This window comes from Phocoena phocoena, chromosome 1 (assembly GCF_963924675.1).
Source record: "Phocoena phocoena chromosome 1, mPhoPho1.1, whole genome shotgun sequence".
In the NCBI taxonomy this organism is placed as follows: Eukaryota; Metazoa; Chordata; class Mammalia; order Artiodactyla; family Phocoenidae; genus Phocoena; species Phocoena phocoena.
Genome location: NC_089219.1, coordinates 165,867,111 through 165,884,499, shown reverse-complemented (window position 1 = coordinate 165,884,499; position 17,389 = coordinate 165,867,111). Strand labels below are relative to the sequence as shown.

The window sequence follows — 17,389 nt, the reverse complement described above, 5'->3', positions numbered from 1 at the left end:
ACTTATATGTGGAATTTTAAAAATAAAACAAATGAGTATAACAAAACAGAAACAGACACAGATACAGAGAACAAACAAGTGGTTACCAGTGAGGAGAGGCACACAATAGGGGAAGGGGATTAAGAGGTACAAACTACTATGTATAAAATAAATAAGAGGGACTTCCCTTGTCCAGTGGTAAAGAATCCCCCTTACAAGGCAGGGGACACAGGTTTGATCCCTGGTCAGGGAACTAAGATCCTGACAAATAGATTGGGGCAACTAGACCCTTGCACCAAAACTACTGAGCTCGCGTGTCTCAACTAGAGAGCCTGCGTGCTGCAAACTACAGAACCCACGTGCCCTGGAGCCTGCGTGCCGCAACTAGAGAGAAGCCCGCGCGCCGCAAGGAAAGATCCCGCATGCCTCAACAAAGATCCCGCGTGCTGCAACTAAGACATGATGTAGCCAAAAATAAATAATAAAATAAATAAATAAATAATTTAAAAATAAAATAAATAAGATACAAGGATGTAATGTACAGCACAGGGACTAGAGCCACTATTTTATAATAAATTTAAATGAAGCATAATCTTAAAAACTATCAAATCACTATGTTATACACCTGAAACTAATGTAACATTATATATCAACTATACTTTAATTGAAAAAAGAGTTCTCTTATTCCAAGGTGGGGCAGGCCACAGTTCCAAAATATTTGATAACTGTGGCTTAAAGAGAAATACTTGGGTTGAAACACAAAAAGCAAAAAAATGCATTTAGAGATTAGCATTTCCATGCCTACGGAGAAAGTTTACAATTAAAAGGATAATATGGGTCACCATGCCTGGGGTGACCCTGAGCAATAATAGTTCCTACTTCGTAGAGCTGTCATGAGGATTAAATGAGTTAATATATGTAAATGAGGAGAACAGCACTGGCACAGAGTAAGCACTGTCTAAAGGTTTGCCATTAGTATTATTACAACAATTGACAAATTTTTATCAATCACTCAGGTGTTGGCCAATTTAAAACTTGTCCCCCTCAAAAATAAAAGAAATAAAACTTGTCCCATCTTTTTCCAATCTTCCATGGTTAGCAACAGTTGACAGTTTGTTCTTGTGAGAATGGACCAATAAATCAACAAAATGTTGTATCTGATCCATGAGAATATACATCTGATGCATCTGTCCTAAGTGCTGTGGTTGGTTTTGGCGAAATGCAACTGTGCTTCTAAACAAATCAGAAAACCTATTTTTCTGCCCCTTTCTTTCCCTCAATTCAGAGACAATGATCCCAATGACCTCTCTAGACATATTGTTACTAAGTGCGGTTATTTCAATTATCAAACACCAAATGAACTTGCAAAATAAGACAAGGATAAAAGAAGTCTGGAAAAATCACCTTCCTCTTCAGTATCAATAAATAACACTAAATTTTCAATTGAATTAAAAATGTACGTGAAGAAAACAGTGTGATGCAATCTTCTGCATTCAAACTTTTGAGAAGAAACCAGCCCTTACTTGTCACTTTCCTAAGGATCAAGGACTACATTCAATTCCCTTATCTTCATATCCCCAGGGCATGCAACAGACACTCACAAAAGATGGATCAATAGATGGAAAAAACAGAGCTGGCTTTTACCCCCAGTGTTCAGAACCCACCAAATTCCTATAATCACAGAATTAAAGAATGTTAGTGATATGGAAGGAATTGAGCTCAGGAGAAGTTACACAACTTGCCCAAAGCCACGTGGCTATTTAACAGCAGAGACTGAACTTGATCTATCACCCCTGTAAAGAACACTGGGCTCTCAAGCTGTACCACAGCTTCCCAGCTAAGGGCAAGTCTCCATGGCCTTTTGGAAGCTTTTGAAATATGCCTCTGACATCAGGAAAAGTGTCACATGGGTGCTTTTCTTCCCGTATCTAATCAATATTTACTGGAGAGCAATCCTCACCTACACTCTTTGTTACTCTCAGGAATTAAAGAACTACTGACTCTCTCCAACTTGCCACTTCAGGCCTCCGAGATGAGAGATTCGCTACTTGTGGTATGAAATCCTTCTCCTGTCTCCCAGAGCTTTCCGATTTCACCTCGGGGATAAATCAAAAGCGTTTCCATGCTGCTTATATTAGAGTGGCCTTTTGTTGAAGAAACATGCTTTATAATTTGAGGTGCTGGGACTTTTGTTTACAGACTGAATTAAGTACAGGTTGAAACTGTGGCTTTTAGACATAACATTGCAGGAGAAGCTTACACTCTACCACGTAAGGAATCTTTCTCAAACTCCAAGAGACTGGCACCTCCAACTCAGTGAGCTGGGCAGACAGCATTTGTTCCTGCCTGCTGGCACACAGCTCAATGCTACGGCCACATGGCCCAAACAAGACCTCCAGGAGCTTAAGCCAGCGGTACTAGTGCCACAACTCTGATGTGCAGACTGGGCAGCCCAACGGGGAGTGTCCTGGGTCAGAGACTTGGAAGCAGAGAAAGGAAAGGGAGCATAGCTCAGATGATATTATGTTCCTGCTCTAAACCCTTCAGTGGTTCCCACTGCCTGCCGTGCGACACTCGGAATCCTCACGGGGGCTTATGATTGGGTCCCAATCTATTTATTGCTCCTCCTTACCTACTGGTTCCCTGCAGGCCTACCATGTTCTAGACGATCCAGACTGTTCTGTCTCCCTGAACAGTTCAATGACGTCACCACCTCCACACCTCTGCACAAGGTGTCTCTCCCCTGAGATGCTGCAACCACTGCCTCCCTCAGATCTCATCCTAAGTGCCACCTCTTCTCTAGAACCTTTCCTGAATTCTCCTCCAACCTCCCAGGCCTCCTCCAAGTGGAAGTGGCCTCAATCGCCATGACACTCTTGTAGCACTTTTGTAACCGCCCATGGTAATTATTTTCTAAACGGTGTGTCAGCAATTTGGGAATGTCTTTTCTTGCTGCCAGTCAGCATTAGCTGAGCATCTTCTGTGTGTCAGATGCTGTGCTGGGTGCCTGGGACATGAAAATAAATAAAGTCAAGGTTCTTGCCTTCAATGGGCTTATGCTCTAGTGGATGAGATGACACTAGGACAAAGGGTTATACCTAGTGCAGGGGGGAAATGAAATATGAAAGAGATGATGGCATTTTAAGTTGGGTCTTAAAGAGAAATGTGTTCACTGGGCAAAAACTAGAGAGGAAGGAAGGGTTCTTCTAGGGGAAAAGAACATTATATACAGCAGTGCTTGTCACAGGTTTTACTGAAGGAATAAAACAAAGGCCGGGAAGGTTACAGGTTGGCTAGCCCCCTGCTCACTACTGTCTACATTTACTGAGTGTGTTCGCGACTCCCATCCCTCACAGCAACCCCGAAAGTTAGGCAGCATCATCCTCATTTTATGGATGAGAAAACTGAGGCTTCCAATGCCCAAAACCCCAAAGCTATCAAGTAGCAGAGCGTGGCTGGTGTTCCTGATACTATAAGGTTGTACTAATGAGTTCGCCTTCAAGGACCTAAACATAAAGCAAACTCTTAGCTCTCTTCCTCTAAGCCTGGGTGGACCACTCCGGGCAGACCTCAAATACCCAAAAACCATCTCAGGGAACACATACTGCGAGGGAAGAAGAGAGAAGCAGCAGAAGCTGTGCTGCGTGCAGATTCTGGGAACAGCGAGGCCCTGCGTCTCCCTGTAAACCCGATGTTACTCCTCTCACGGTATATGACTTTAGTGGCCCCAAATGTGGGCCCTCTTTCCTAATATATAAACGGCAACCTGGAAGGAGCCATCCAAAAGTCACCTCAGGCCAACTCAGGCTCATTAAAGCTCCCTTAGGGCTCCGAGAACTGAAGTGAACCTCTGGCTTTCTAGGAGAAAGCACTTCGTTTTTGACAGTTCTTTTCCTCCCTTTTCTTCATCTGATCACTTGCTCAATTTTTCCCTTTCTAGTTCAGGCTTTTTCTGTAACTCCTGTATCGGCTACATGCTCTTTTTTTTTCCCCTCCTAGCTGAGACTATTATATCTTGCTATTGTCATGTTCCTTTTCCATTGAAAGCAATCAATAATGAAAATCCACATTTCAGAACAGTGTCTATTAAATAGGCACCTTTTCATGGTTGGAAAAAAAAAAAAAAAAGACAGCACCCTCTGAGGGCTGACTTTCAGTTCCGTGTGTCACCTAAAGATGAGACGCTTGGGTGAGATTTCTGTCTCTTCACAGGCCATTTGTATTTGGGTATTTGAGAGAGATGGCAGAAAGTCTGGAGTCAGAACCAACTTGTTTTAAGGAATTCTTCGTCGAAAGCATTGCTAATCAAAGTGTGGTCCTGAGACCAGTAGTGACTGCTTCACTTGTGAGCTTGTTGGGAACGGAGACGCTCAGGCTCACCCCAGACCAGCTGAACCAGAATCCGCCGTTTTGCAAGATCCCAAGTGATTCATAAGTACATTAAAATTTTAGAAGCACTGGTCTAGAATTAAAATGAATTTGCTTTAATGAAACCACCCTGTAGCCTCCACGTGGATTTCTTTCCTAAGAAAGGAATCTCTGTACAGTGAACTCCATAGAACATCCTCCACCACGCTTTTCCACCCACATTGTTTATTCATGGAAGAATTCTGAAATGATAAATCATCTTCCAGAAATCACACTCAGCCTGAGGGAGTTCCAGAGGACACAAAGCTGATGGCCAGCCTTTCTGCAGCGTGTGGGAACTAAGAAGGGAGAAGTAGGGCTTCCCTGGCGGCGCGGTGGTTGAGAGTCCGCCTGCAGATGCAGGAGACACGGGTTCGTGCCCCGGTCCGGGAAGATCCCACGTGCCGCGGAGCGGCTGGGCCCGTGAGCCATGGCCGCTGAGCCTGCGTGTCCGGAGCCTGTGCTCCGCAACGGGAGAGGCCACAACAATGAGAGGCCCGCGTACCAGAAAAAAAAAAAAAAAAAAAAAAAAAAGAAGAAGGGAGAGGTAAAAGGCAACCCTCGTCCCGCCTTCTTTAAGGCCCTGGATCTTTCTGTTGATATCTTTGCCTCTCGGAAGAGGGGAGTAAAAGACGTGTTGTACAACCGCACGGGTGACTAATGTGAGACTGAGGGGGTTGTGCTGTGTACTGAGCTCTGAGATCCTTGAGTGGGGGGATGCTCTGTAAACACAAATGGCAGAACCAAGGGCCAGCCAAGTCCAGGCTGTGCTCACACCTCACACTTCCAATAACAACAGTCAAGACACACACAGATGAACCCTGACTAACCTGTCACCTACACTGGAGAAAGGAACAGAGAGGATGGAGAATCACGTGCACCTGGTTTAAGGAAATGACAGCTAGAACTGAAGGAAAGAAAAGGGAAGAGGGGAGGTGATGACCAGGCCCTGCTCGAGGCTGTCCTGCCCACCTGGTCTCAGTCACCCTCAGTCACCCTCCAAGTGGAGCTCACGGGCGGACAGAGGCTGTGACCAGAGCCCTGGCAGGCCACACAGGTGCTGGCCTGGCATCCCACTTGACCTTGGTCTCTACGAAGAGGACACCTGCCTCAGAGACATTTTTATAAAAAAAGGGAGCACCAAAAAAGTTACCCCTTGTTGAAAAACCAAAACCGCGTCCCCCATCCAAAGTGAGTGTTTTCTCACTAATTCCGATAAACATGCACATCACAGGAAGCTCCTTTAGACTCCTGGCATCTTTCAGACCTCTAAGTGCAACGCCTGGGTTATTGATTCCTCTGTGTTAAAGCCCAACTTGGAAGTGCCCTCCCCCACTTCTACTAATTTTTCACTCATTATTTCCATCTTCACCTTTGAATTCTCTAAAACGGCAATATTTTAAAACACTAAAATGGTTTACTTGTATCAATCAATAGCTGCTTTTCCACCAATTATAATTTCTTTGTAGATTAACAGTTTTTCAGCTCCAGAAACATGATTCTCTCCTTTTAATATGCCCACATCAGCAAGCTCTCACAGGAAATCTGGAACGGACAGCAAAGAGCAGTGGTGGCAGAAAGACCCTTAGGCTCTTAAATTCAGACAGGAATGCCATCCATCTTCCTCTACCACAACCAAAAGATAGCCCTCCCCCCCAGAACCGAATACGTCAGAGATCAGCCGCCTCTGAGGACGGAGGCTCTGAATTTGATTTCAGCTAACTTCCACTTCATAGAAAAGCACTCGACTTTATTCCCCCTGTAACTCAGACCTGGATAAGCCAAGCAGTTCTCCAGAAACACATCTGAAGGAACAACTGTGCATCCCCTCCCCACCGCCAACATGCACGGGCATGCCTGAACACACCACCTCCCAAGGCAAAGAGAAAGTTAACTTTCAAATAAAGCTGTCCTGCAGCCAGTCTGGTCACATTTCCAGACCCTTCACATTCACAAAGGTGGTTCTTGCAACTCTGGCCTAAATCCAGAAGCTGAAAACTGACCTCTCCCTGCTGAGGGCACAGACCAGGGTCAAAGGTCCACAAACACACGTTCGCCACAAATACACCACTTTCTTTCTCTCTCTCTCTCTCTTGGCCAAAGTGAGAATAATGGGCCAGGCTTATTGTCTTTCCTTCAGAGAAGCCAGGATGGGCGGCTGGTGGGAAGCTCCAGACAGAATGTGGGTGTGTGAATCTATGCAGGCTCCACAGAGGAATTTTCTGGGAACTCCAGGGGTTTTGAAGAAGGGTGGTCTCAGGCTGGGACACAGGGGCTCCTCGGGTTCTCGGGTACCCCAGAAGTGTGGGGTGTAGGGGGGCGTAGTGGCAAGGCTATCCTGCCAGCCAGGCTCCCCTTCCCTGCCGTCCCAGGCCCTCCCCGCCACGGCGGGGTCACTCACCGCCCGTGAGCTGTGCAGGGCCGAAGCACAGCGCCAGCTGAAACCACAGGATCACGGCCAAGAGTCTCTGGGGGGACTGAGGCTGCTGCTGCTCTAGAAATCCATCTCCATTGCTCGGGTTCATTCCATGATACATCTTTCATCCACAGAGGGCATCCGGCTTGCAAGAGTCTGCAACCAAGAGCGAACACGACGATACTCCAGGCTGCCGGGGCGCCGGGGGCCACGCTCCCCCTCCTCCGCCCTGGGACCGGGACCCTCGGCTTCCCCTGCTCCTTTCCTATTCCTCACCCGCGTGGCCCCCGCCCCCTTTCCCACTGGGAGCTCCCCCCTCTTCTCCCCAGCGCGGGGTACACTGAGTAACTGCCGCCGCGGGATGCTGCGCGTGCGGGAGGGATGGAGGAGGGGTGGGAGGGCAGGGGTTAGCGCACATTGGCTCCGCGCCGGTCCCCCGGATTCAGCGGCTGTGACCACGACAGGAAAGTCTAAAGCCTTCCAGCCTCTCGGGGCTGAAAAAACACTTTTCCCCGGGCCTACACATTTCACTCCTAGCAATCTCACGAGGTGGCACCGGATCCCCCCAGCTACTTCTCTGGTTTTCCCCAGGATCGGGATGGGTCCTACTGCCCAGTCCCCAGTGAGATTTCTCTGCGCTGTCAAAAAATTCCTCCCTCGGGGAGCAGAACCAGGCACCAACTCCCCCTCCTCGGCCTGCGAGCGCCTCCCCGGGATGGAAAGCCCCTTCCGGGGCTCTCGGTCTTACCTGTGGGTCTCATGCATGCAGCTTCCTTTCCTCCTCCGCCTCCTCCCCCCGCCAGTCTAACCCGCATCTGTGCGCGACCTCTGCTGCCGCCGCTGCGCGAGCGAGCGAGACGGAAGCGGCGGCGGCGGCGGCGGCGGCGGCGGCGGCGGCGGCGGCGGCGGCGGCGGCGGCGGCGGCGGCGGCGGCGGCGGCGGCGGCGGCGGCGGCGGCGGCGGCGGCGGCGGCGCCCGGCTCCAGCCCCCCGCGCCCGCGCTCTCCCTCCCCAGGCTCCGGGAGCGGACTGGTGCGGGAGTTGCGCGGGGGAGGACGGCAGTCCGGCCGCGCGCCCCCGAGGAGTCACCCGTGCGCCCGCTACCTGAGCTCCCGAGCGCGCGGCGGCGGCGCGGAGAGAGGGAGGGGGCGGGGGCGGGGCGGAGGCGCGCGGCCCGGACACGCACGCGGCGGGCACGCGCCTCCGCAGACCCAGGCAGCGCCGCGGCTGGGGAAGGGGCCCCGCCGGCGCGGGGAGGGGCAAGGGACCCGCCGCCGCCGCAACCAATCGGAAGCCCGCGCGCCTGCACCTGTCGGCACAGGCCTAGGGCCGGATCGCCCCTTTCCTGGCGCAGGACGGCGGTCTCCGCCTGGGCTGCGCGCGAGCCCGGGTGGCCGCCGCGGCCTCCGCGCGTCCTCCGGTGCCCCCAGAGCGCGGCACGGCGCGGGAGAGGGCTCCGCTTTAGGCTGCTGCCGCGGTGGTGGCTCCAACCCGTGGGACAAGAGTGCACAGCCCGGCCGGTCCCCACCCCAAGACCCTCACCACCGACGGGGTTCACGTGGGCGGGGCGGGGGAGGCCAATTGCCAAAGTCGCTTCCTTTCCTGCGTTTAGCTCTCCGCACCTCACCACGTCCCACCAAGGCTCTGCGTGTCCCCTCAGAGCCCGAATGACACTCTTCCCCCTCCCCCGCTCCCTTGATATTTGCCCTTTTGCGAGCAGCAGGCTTGTGCAGGAGGACTCTGAGCCTGTCTGGGAGATCCGCTGGCCCCTCCGAACCTCCGCCCGGCGCGCGCTCTCCTTGCGGGGAGAGGGAGGGTCCTCGGTGCCGCTGCAGAAGGTGGAGTACGGAGGAGGGGGCGGCGGGGGGGGGTTGCTTCTGGGGCTGTGGATCGGAACCCAAGGGGTTCGAGGGCGTTTGCCTCGGAAACATCCAAGTTTATCTGGAGAGAGTTCGCCTTGTCGGTGTTGTCTCTCTGCGGCTTTTGGTGCTCGACCCCAGCCCGCAGAAGGGTGCAACTCACTCCCCACTGGTTCTGGCCGCCCGCTGGCCCTGCTTAAGACTGGTCTTCCTCGGCCTGCCTGGCTCCGAGGGCCTCCGTCCCAGCCACGGTAGTTAAGGGGTGTGAGCTGATGAGGTGGTGCAGGCAGGCTGCACTTTAGAACCAGCGGCACCCCATTATTCTGTAGCAATTTGTGGATATGAAAACCATGTTTCGGATACCGCCACCAAATCATCCTCTGCTTCCGTCGGCTTTCCCCAAATCTCACATACTGATTGATGGTAGTCAGGAAATTACAGCTTTTACTCTGTCGACTCTTACTGGGAGTAATTTTAACAAATTCTTTCAGGATAGATTAACTTTTAGTAAATAAATCTAATTCAGCATTTTTTCTATTTATTTATTTTTGCTTTGTAAAACTGAGATGGCAGCTTTGTACAGAATAAGTTTAAGATTTTTCACTTGCACAGGTTCGTTTCTGCTGAAGCTTGTGCTTTGGGGCTCCAGAATCTTAGCTGGGTACCCATGCTTCCAAGGTCCTATGACTGACCTCTAGAGTTTGAATACTTATGTAATTGTTTTTCTTAGTAAATTTTCTAAAGCTTTCTAATAAGCCGTCAAATCAACAAACTCAGAAACATTTGTTGACCATGTGTATGTCTTTATAATCATAAGAGATATGTCTAAGCACTATTGAGACCTGTTCTCCAGCTGATAAGTACAGTCCAGTCATACAGAGAATATCAGGATTGAAAGAAACATCCAAGTTTATCTGGTGCCAACACAGGACCTGTGCTTGAGTCCCCCCTCTGACATTTCTGCTAAGTGGTCATGCAGCCTCATGGAATACTTGAGGAAGCCTGTAATGTTTGCCCACAGCTCTCTTAGAAAAGCCCTCTTTGTACTGAACTGAAACCTACCTCCCTGAAACTTTTACACACTGGTTCCGGCTCTTCCATCTGGGCCCACACGGCTAGATGGAATTCCTCTTCCTTAAGACAGTGCTTTACCCATTTGGAGATGGCTTTATGTCGCCTTAACTCTTCCTTTCTCTGGGTTAAACTTAGCTACTTCGCACAGTGTAACAGTGCCTAGACTCCTCGCCAGCCTTGTGGCCTTTCTCTGGATGGGACCCAGTTTCCCAATGGCCACCCACTCCCAAGCAATCAGAGTTTGTTTCCAGAAGGGGATTCCACATTCACTCTATGGCTTCTGACCAGCATACGACAGGACTGGCACATCCTGTATTTTAAATATTTGCTTCTATTAATGCAACTTTAGAAGACAAGCGTTTGAGGGCAGGTACAGCACACCCTTTTGTTAGCTTTCCACATTATCTCATGTATTAGTTTCTAGGACTGTCATAACAAAATATCACACACTAGGTGTCATAAAACAACAAAGATTTATTTTCTCACAGTTCTGGAGGCCAAAAGTCTGAGATTAAGGTGTCAGCAGGTTTGGTTTCTTCTGAAGCTGCTCTCCTTGGCTTGCAGATAGCCACCATCTTGCTGTGTGCTCACATGGTCACCCCTCTGTGTGTGCAAGTGTCTGGTGTCTCCCTCTGTGTGTGTGTGTGTGTGTGTGTGTGTGTGTCCTAATCCTTTTTATAAGGACACCAGTTATATCAGATTAGAGACTACTCTAACAACCCCATTTTAACCTTATTCCCTCTTTAAAGGCCCTGTCTTGAAATACAGTCACATTCTGAGGTACAGGAGGTTGGGGGACACTATTCAGTGTCCAGTGTTAACACTCATTTTACAGGCGAGGATGCTAAAGACAAAGGAGTTCAATCCATTTACTCACGACCACCCAGCCAAGGAAGGCATCGGATTAAATCTAAAGCAGTTCAGTTCCATCTTAATGGTTTTCCCAATACGTCACAGCTATTGCTATGAATACCTTCCACCTCAAGGATTCTAGGCAAGTTATCCTGAATATTAGGATATAGATTTTTCTCAAGAGGATGAGAATAAGGGTAGATGGAATGCAGGAGAGAGCATGACTTCCTTCCTGCTAAATGGGGAAAAACTTAATCTTTCTTCCTCTTTCATATAAAAGTCAATGCCAAAACCAATACCAGTGGGGAGACATGCTGAAGCAAAGCCCCCAGAGCCTCCCTCCCAAACACAGGAGAGTCGAGGGGCTTTTCTGACCTGATTAAAAACTCCACCCCTCCTCGGACTCCACGCTTCTCTCAACCCTCCATGAATGACGTTCCTCACTGTTTTCACTCATTTTCCCCTCCCCTCTCCCATCCTCTTACTGTCCCCCACCGTGCCCTAGGATTTTTTTCAAAACGTACTGAAGCTCTGTATTCACGGCATAGCCTTTGATTTCATTTTCAGTGGACAATAACATTTCATTTCAAATATATTCATTGAGCACCTACTATGAACTGGGCACTGTACTAGGTGCTGGAGATGCAGTAGTGAACAAACATGCTAAACCCCCTGCCCTGGAAGAACTCACGGTCTACTTAAGGAACACATGATAAACAAAAGAAGAAAATATTGGGAGTGTTAGATGGTGGGAAGTACTAGGCAGAATAATAAATCAGGGAATTTATTATAGAGGAGATGTGTAGGTTAGAGCATAGGCAGAGTCGTTACAACAAAGTGATCCAAATATTCAGTAACTTAAATAGAAGTTTCTCTCCCTTATGTGAATGTCTTACTATTCTAGGTGGATGGGGCATCTCTGCTCCATAGGGTCATTCAGGGACCCAGATTCCTTCTACCTCATTATTCTGCCATCCTCTAAGATACTGTCCTCATGTGTGGGACTGAAGCTGGGTCACTGATCTGTCTGGGGTCCAGTCTGAGGGAGAGTGATAAGAAAAGGGAATCTAAGGCAAACAATTTCCTTTCAGGCAAGGGAGGCAGGAGTTACACAAAAATTAACTCTCTCACCTATCATTAGTGAGAACCTAGTCACATGATCATATCTAGCTACAAGGGAAGCTGGGAAATGTAGTCTTTATGGGGCAAACAGGTGACCAGAAGCAAGAAGAGCGTGGACTGAAGGGGTCACGGGAAACTGGCTGTCTATCACATGTGCTGTGCAAAGATCGAGGTTTAAATTTTTCATAAAGTAGGCAGGGAAGCCCTTACTGGGAAGGTAGCATTTAAGTAAAAACCTGAAGGAGTGAGCTATGCAGTTTTCTGTGAGAAAAGCATTTCCAGGCAAGGGGAGAACAGATGCAATGTCCCTGAGGCAGGAGCATGCCTGTTGTGGACAGGAAACAGGAAGGATGTCAATGAGGCTGGAGTGAGTGAGTGATGCAGACAACTAGGGGGGCTGAGGCCGGAGAGGTCTCCTACTGAGGTGGACCTTAGAGGCATTGGCAGGGATCTGGTTTTTACTCAGAGTGAGAAGAGAAGCCATTGGAGGTTTGTGAGCAGAGAAAGGACACGATGGCACTTGAACAGAAAGTGTCTGAAAGGATTTATGTCCAGCATGGCATCAACCACACTCTACCACTCTGTGCTCTGTGGCCCTTTCATCCTCCCTCTTGAGCACCTCTCAGCTCCTGCGCCCCTGAACCCCAGAATGCCAGCTTTGAAGACACACTGTTTCACAGTCCTATCAACCCTCAGTGTCTAAACATTATCTCCACGAAGCACCTCCCACAGTCCACACCTTTTCATTCATCCCCATGTGCCTGCACTTAGCAGACTGGTACCATGCCTCTGAGTAGATTGTGAGTTCTCTGGGAGCAAGTGTTTCTCTACTTGGTCCACCTATTGCTAAACATAGAGCCTGGAACACAGTAGAGCAATCAAGAATTATTTTCTGAATTAACTGATAAACAGCAGAAGGAAAGGAGACTATCCCCACCAATCTTGCCCTGGCATTGAAAACCAGACTGAAGTCAGTTGATATTCTCTCTTCTCTCTGGGTTTCCTCAATCCTGCCCATCCAGGAAAACATAGAATCAAACACAACCCATTTAATGAGCTCAGGACGTTCTAGAACATAGCTTAGCATTGCACTAGATGCTGGTTTTGAGTACAGATCTAGAATTGTCAAAGCATATGATCCACCCACCACCTCTGTCCTGGATGGATAACACACTCAGTGAGGAGACACACTTCCAAGGCTGGAGTGTGGAACAGGATAAAAGTGCTCATTTGGAAATAGAGTTACTATATGATCCAGCAATCCCACTCCTGGGCATATATCTGGAAAAGACAAAAACTCTAATTCGAAAAGGATACATGTACCCCAACGTTCATAGCAGCACTATTTACAATAGGCAAGACATGGAAGCAACCTAAATGTTGATCCACAAATGAATGGATAAAGAAGTGTCATATATATATATATATATACACACACACACACACACACACACACACACACACACAATGGAATATTACACAGCCATAAAAAAGAGTGAAATAATGCCATTTGCAGCAACATGCTGGTACCATGCCAGCACTGTCCCCCTGCCATAGGTCCATCTAGAGATTTTCATATTAAGTGAAGTCAGTCAGAGAAGACAAAGACAAATATATGATCTCTCTTATATGTGGAATCTAAAAAAATGATACAAATGAACTTATTTACAAAACAGAAATAGGCTCACAGACATAGAAAACAAACTTATGATTACCAAAGGAGGGAGGGACAAAATAGGAATTTGGAATTATCAGATACACACTACTATATGTAAAATAGATAAACAACAAGGACCTACTGTATAGCACAGGGAACTATAGTCCATATCTTGTAATAATCTATAATGGGAAATAATCTGAAAAAGAATATATATATGTGTATATGTATAACTGAATCACTTTGCTGTACACCTGAAACATTGTAAATCAACTATACTTAAATTTTAAAAAGTGCTCATTCAGTCACCTCTCACCCATTCTTCCTCCATTCAAGATGTATTCTCGGATACTTGACATGTTTCAGTCATTGTACTAGGTGTGGAGGATACAAAAATATAAAAGACACAATCTTTGCCTTCAACCAGTTTATAACCTATGGAGAGAGTAGAAAAGTAAATCTGCAATTACAGGGTCATGGGCTAAGTGCTAAGATTGTAAAGCAGATAGGATGGAGTGTGCTGGAAAAGGATCCTGGGGGTGACTTCATACGTTGTATGAATAGAAGTGTGTGTGTGTGTGTGTGTGTGTGTGTGTGTGTAAAGGGAAGAGAAGGTGCAGTGAGTTTCCAGGCAGAGGGAACAGCTTGTGTAAAGACCAGGAAGGAGGGGGTGGGGAAAGAGACCAAGTGTAGAATTTAGAAGACAAGTTGGGAAATGCCAAGAAGTAAAACTTCCAAAAAGCACCTGTGCCATACTGAGAAAGGCTTGGAAAGTCATGGAGGGAAGTTTGGTTTGTGTCTGAAGAAAAAGAGAGAAGACTGTGGAGGAGTGGAAATAAATTGGAGAGAGGAGCCAGGAATGGACTATTCACCATTGGACCAAAGATACGTGAAAGGTACTCAACATCACTAATTAATGAGAACATGCCAATTAAAACAACAGACACTGTCTTCCCCTATCATATGGACTACAAATATAAGTCTGATAACATCGAGTGTTTGGTGATGATGCAGGGAAAAGGGAATTCCCATATTCTGCTGGTACGAGTGTAAATTGCTATGTATTAACCATGTCTTTTATTTTCTGTATTCTGGTGCTTTGACACCTGGGGCCTTGCTGACCCTGGAGAGACTGCCCTTCCCAGGGCTAAGCAATTCCTAGAGATAGTAAACTAGAGCCCACACCCCCCAGTACCTCCTTTATGGTCTCTCACACTTAGAGTTACTATCTCCCTGACATGATCACCACAGGGCCAGGTACCAGACGACAAGGGACAGTCCCTATGCCTCAGAGCCCACTGAATTTATTCAGACTAGCCTATTATACACTTGTTTATCCACCTCACCCATTCCTTCCCATGAAAACCACACATTCCCCACTGCACCCCTCACTCCCTCTGCCTCCTGGCCAGTCCTGGTGCTTCCCCAAGTGGCCCTGCATGATTTGCCATGCCTCCTGCTTCTAGGGAATTGTGAGTATAAAGAAAAACACCTCTTTCCTGACAGTCATTTCCATGTCTACATGTCTCACTGTACCTGATTAAAACAAAGCCTTTGGTGTCCTTAAAACATGCTACGCTTAGAGGAGGGTAAATTGCCCTGCAAACGCACCACTCATTATTACCCCTAAAGAAGCCCTGGCAAGTTCACCTCAAACACTTCACCCACTAAGCAAAGATGATGTCAGTACTTACTTCATACAACTGCTGAGAGGCTTAAATGGGATCCCCTAGAAAGCACCTGAAGAGCACCCAGGACCCAGTAAGTATTCAGGCAAGCATGTCCCAGGATGTTCACTGCAGATATTTATGTAATGGTGGAAAATTGGAGACACCCTGAATAATGGAATGACTAAAGGAATTGTGGTACAGTCACACTAAGGAACAGTATGTAGTCACTAGGTATAAACTAGATCTCCATGTAGGACCATGGAGAGCTCTCCAAAACATTGTTGGGTGAAAGAAGCAAATTGTGGAACAAAATGGACAGTAAGACATGATTTACAGAAAAACAATACCACAGATTTTCTATTAACTAATGTGAATAAAAAGGAAAATTGTCTGAAACCATGCACAGAAGACAGTGGGGTTGCATCTGGGTTGGTGAGAGCAGATGGAATTGTTGGGGAGGATTAATCAAAGAATAGTTTTATTTCTATAATTTATATTTTACTTTCATTATTTAATTTATTTATTTGTATATAATTTTGTTGAGAATACTATTATGTAATGCTTAGATAGTTAGAAGTTAATTTGCAATGCAAAGGAAAAGATAGGAGGGGAAAAAGATAAACATAGAAGAGGAAAAGGTCGGAATGAACCTGGGGCCTAAGGACATGAAGTTAACTTTGAGAATACCATGCACTGATGGTATATTTTTTGAAACTAGAGATAATGGAGATCTATCTGCATAAGGCACCTTTTGACTGAAGCATTTCCTTGGACAGGAGTGGAGGGATAGCCAGTAAGGACTAACTGCAAAACTAGTTTGCCATTTTGTAAAAGATCAATGCTGAGCTCCCCTCCTCATAGAGATTATTGAGATACTGGCTTCCCTTGTCTCTCTCTGGAGCCTTCCTCATTTCATACTATATCCCTAGCAATGGGTTGGTTGTTTTCCTATAATGATTATAGTAGGCTAGACTGACATAACCGATAAGCCAAAACAAGTAACAACATAATAGAAGCTCCTTTCTCTTCATAGGACAGTGCAGGGCACTGACGGTGGGGCAGGGATGTGGGAATTAGAGGAAGACATTCAGGACCAGACAGAAGGCAACTTTGTCATCATCAACATAGTTTCCAAGAATCTGTGATCACTGCCATTTCAGCTGTTTTATAAGATTTAAAGATGGTGAGACCCAACACAATGACACTTGGATAAATGAAAGGCAAAATTCTCTGATTCTTAGAGCTCTGAACAAGAGAAGATTGCTAGGCAGGGCCACACAGGGGACTGTACCCAGGAACAGAGTAACAGCAGGCTGGGGGTCTAGGGGGCAGCTGATTTATGGCAAGTGGGTGGGGGGGGGCGGTTAGCTAGGTTTCATGGTCTTCCTGTGGATTGGCTAAGTTGAATAATTTGGGGGTGGGGCTCTGGGCATAGGGGTTACCCCTAGTTGTCCGGTACCTGACTCTGGGGCAATTAGGGTATATGTTTCGTGGCCCCAGAGTGTTAGGGCCCAGCAAGTGAAGTGGTTTGGGATGTGGACTTAATAGGCTGTTTAAGAAGGGAAACTGACTGACCAGCCTCTATTCAGGGCTTCAAAACTGGGACAAGACAGTACAATTTAAAAAAAAAAAAAAAAAAAGATATATCAGCCCATAGAAGAAGGAGGGCAAGGCATAGGGTCCAGGCCTAAAAGTGGTCCACATCTTTTCTGCCCACATTCCATTGGCCAGAATAAGGTCACATGGCCAACTAGTCACATAGTCTCACATAGATGCAAAGGGCGCTGGGAAATGTAGTCCCAGGGACAACCGTTTCTGAAGAAGGAAAGCTCAGATTTCAATGGCCAACTAGCAGGCTGTGCCAAAAGGCTGTAAATGAATCTGAACTCAAATATTTCTTTACTTCTTCCCCCCCACCCCCCCACCCCCCCAGCCCCCCTGCCCCTGCTTTCTTAATATCTGTTTCACCTGCTTACATGATGAGCTGCTTCAGGGCAAAGACCATCCTGTTCTCCTGCTTTTGATTCTTCCCCAGCAATTATTTCTGCACCCAATGGGCTTCTCACTAAAACAAGTCTCAAGTAATTTCAGTACGCAAATTAGCTGCCACTTCAGAGCCTGGCATAAATATCTGATACTTAGAATATAATTTCAGTTAGTTAAATTTAGATCACTGGGGGGAAAAAAGAACAGCAGCATAAATATTCTCCGGGCCTTTGGCCTTTTTATTTAATTCTGAATTGGGTAAGTTTTCAATAACTTTAAGCTTTGACCTCTATATAGCAATATTTGGTTCTTGGATTAAATCAAACAAGTGTTGCTAATGAGATAGTTTAACAACGTCACATATAGTC

General features: G+C 47.2%; 2 protein-coding genes across 3 annotated transcripts in view; both read right to left on the bottom strand.

Moving 5' to 3' along the window:
• Window positions 1-6,923, bottom strand: part of SUSD4 (sushi domain containing 4) — a 128,357-nt gene extending 121,434 nt beyond the window's left edge. For both annotated transcript variants that reach the window (XM_065884587.1, XM_065884595.1), the window contains exon 1: window positions 6,788-6,923. In XM_065884587.1, the coding sequence (XP_065740659.1) occupies window positions 6,788-6,923 (136 nt within the window). The remainder of the gene's footprint in view (window positions 1-6,787) is intronic.
• A 683-nt stretch (window positions 6,924-7,606) lies between these two features.
• LOC136118576 (WAS/WASL-interacting protein family member 2-like) lies at window positions 7,607-17,040 on the bottom strand. Its single transcript, XM_065871803.1, has 2 exons — window positions 17,012-17,040; window positions 7,607-8,684 (listed from the first exon to the last, which is right to left on the bottom strand). Exons 1-2 carry the CDS (start codon window positions 17,038-17,040, stop codon window positions 7,607-7,609), a joined length of 1,107 nt encoding a protein of 368 aa, XP_065727875.1.
• Window positions 17,041-17,389: the final 349 nt, after the last annotated feature.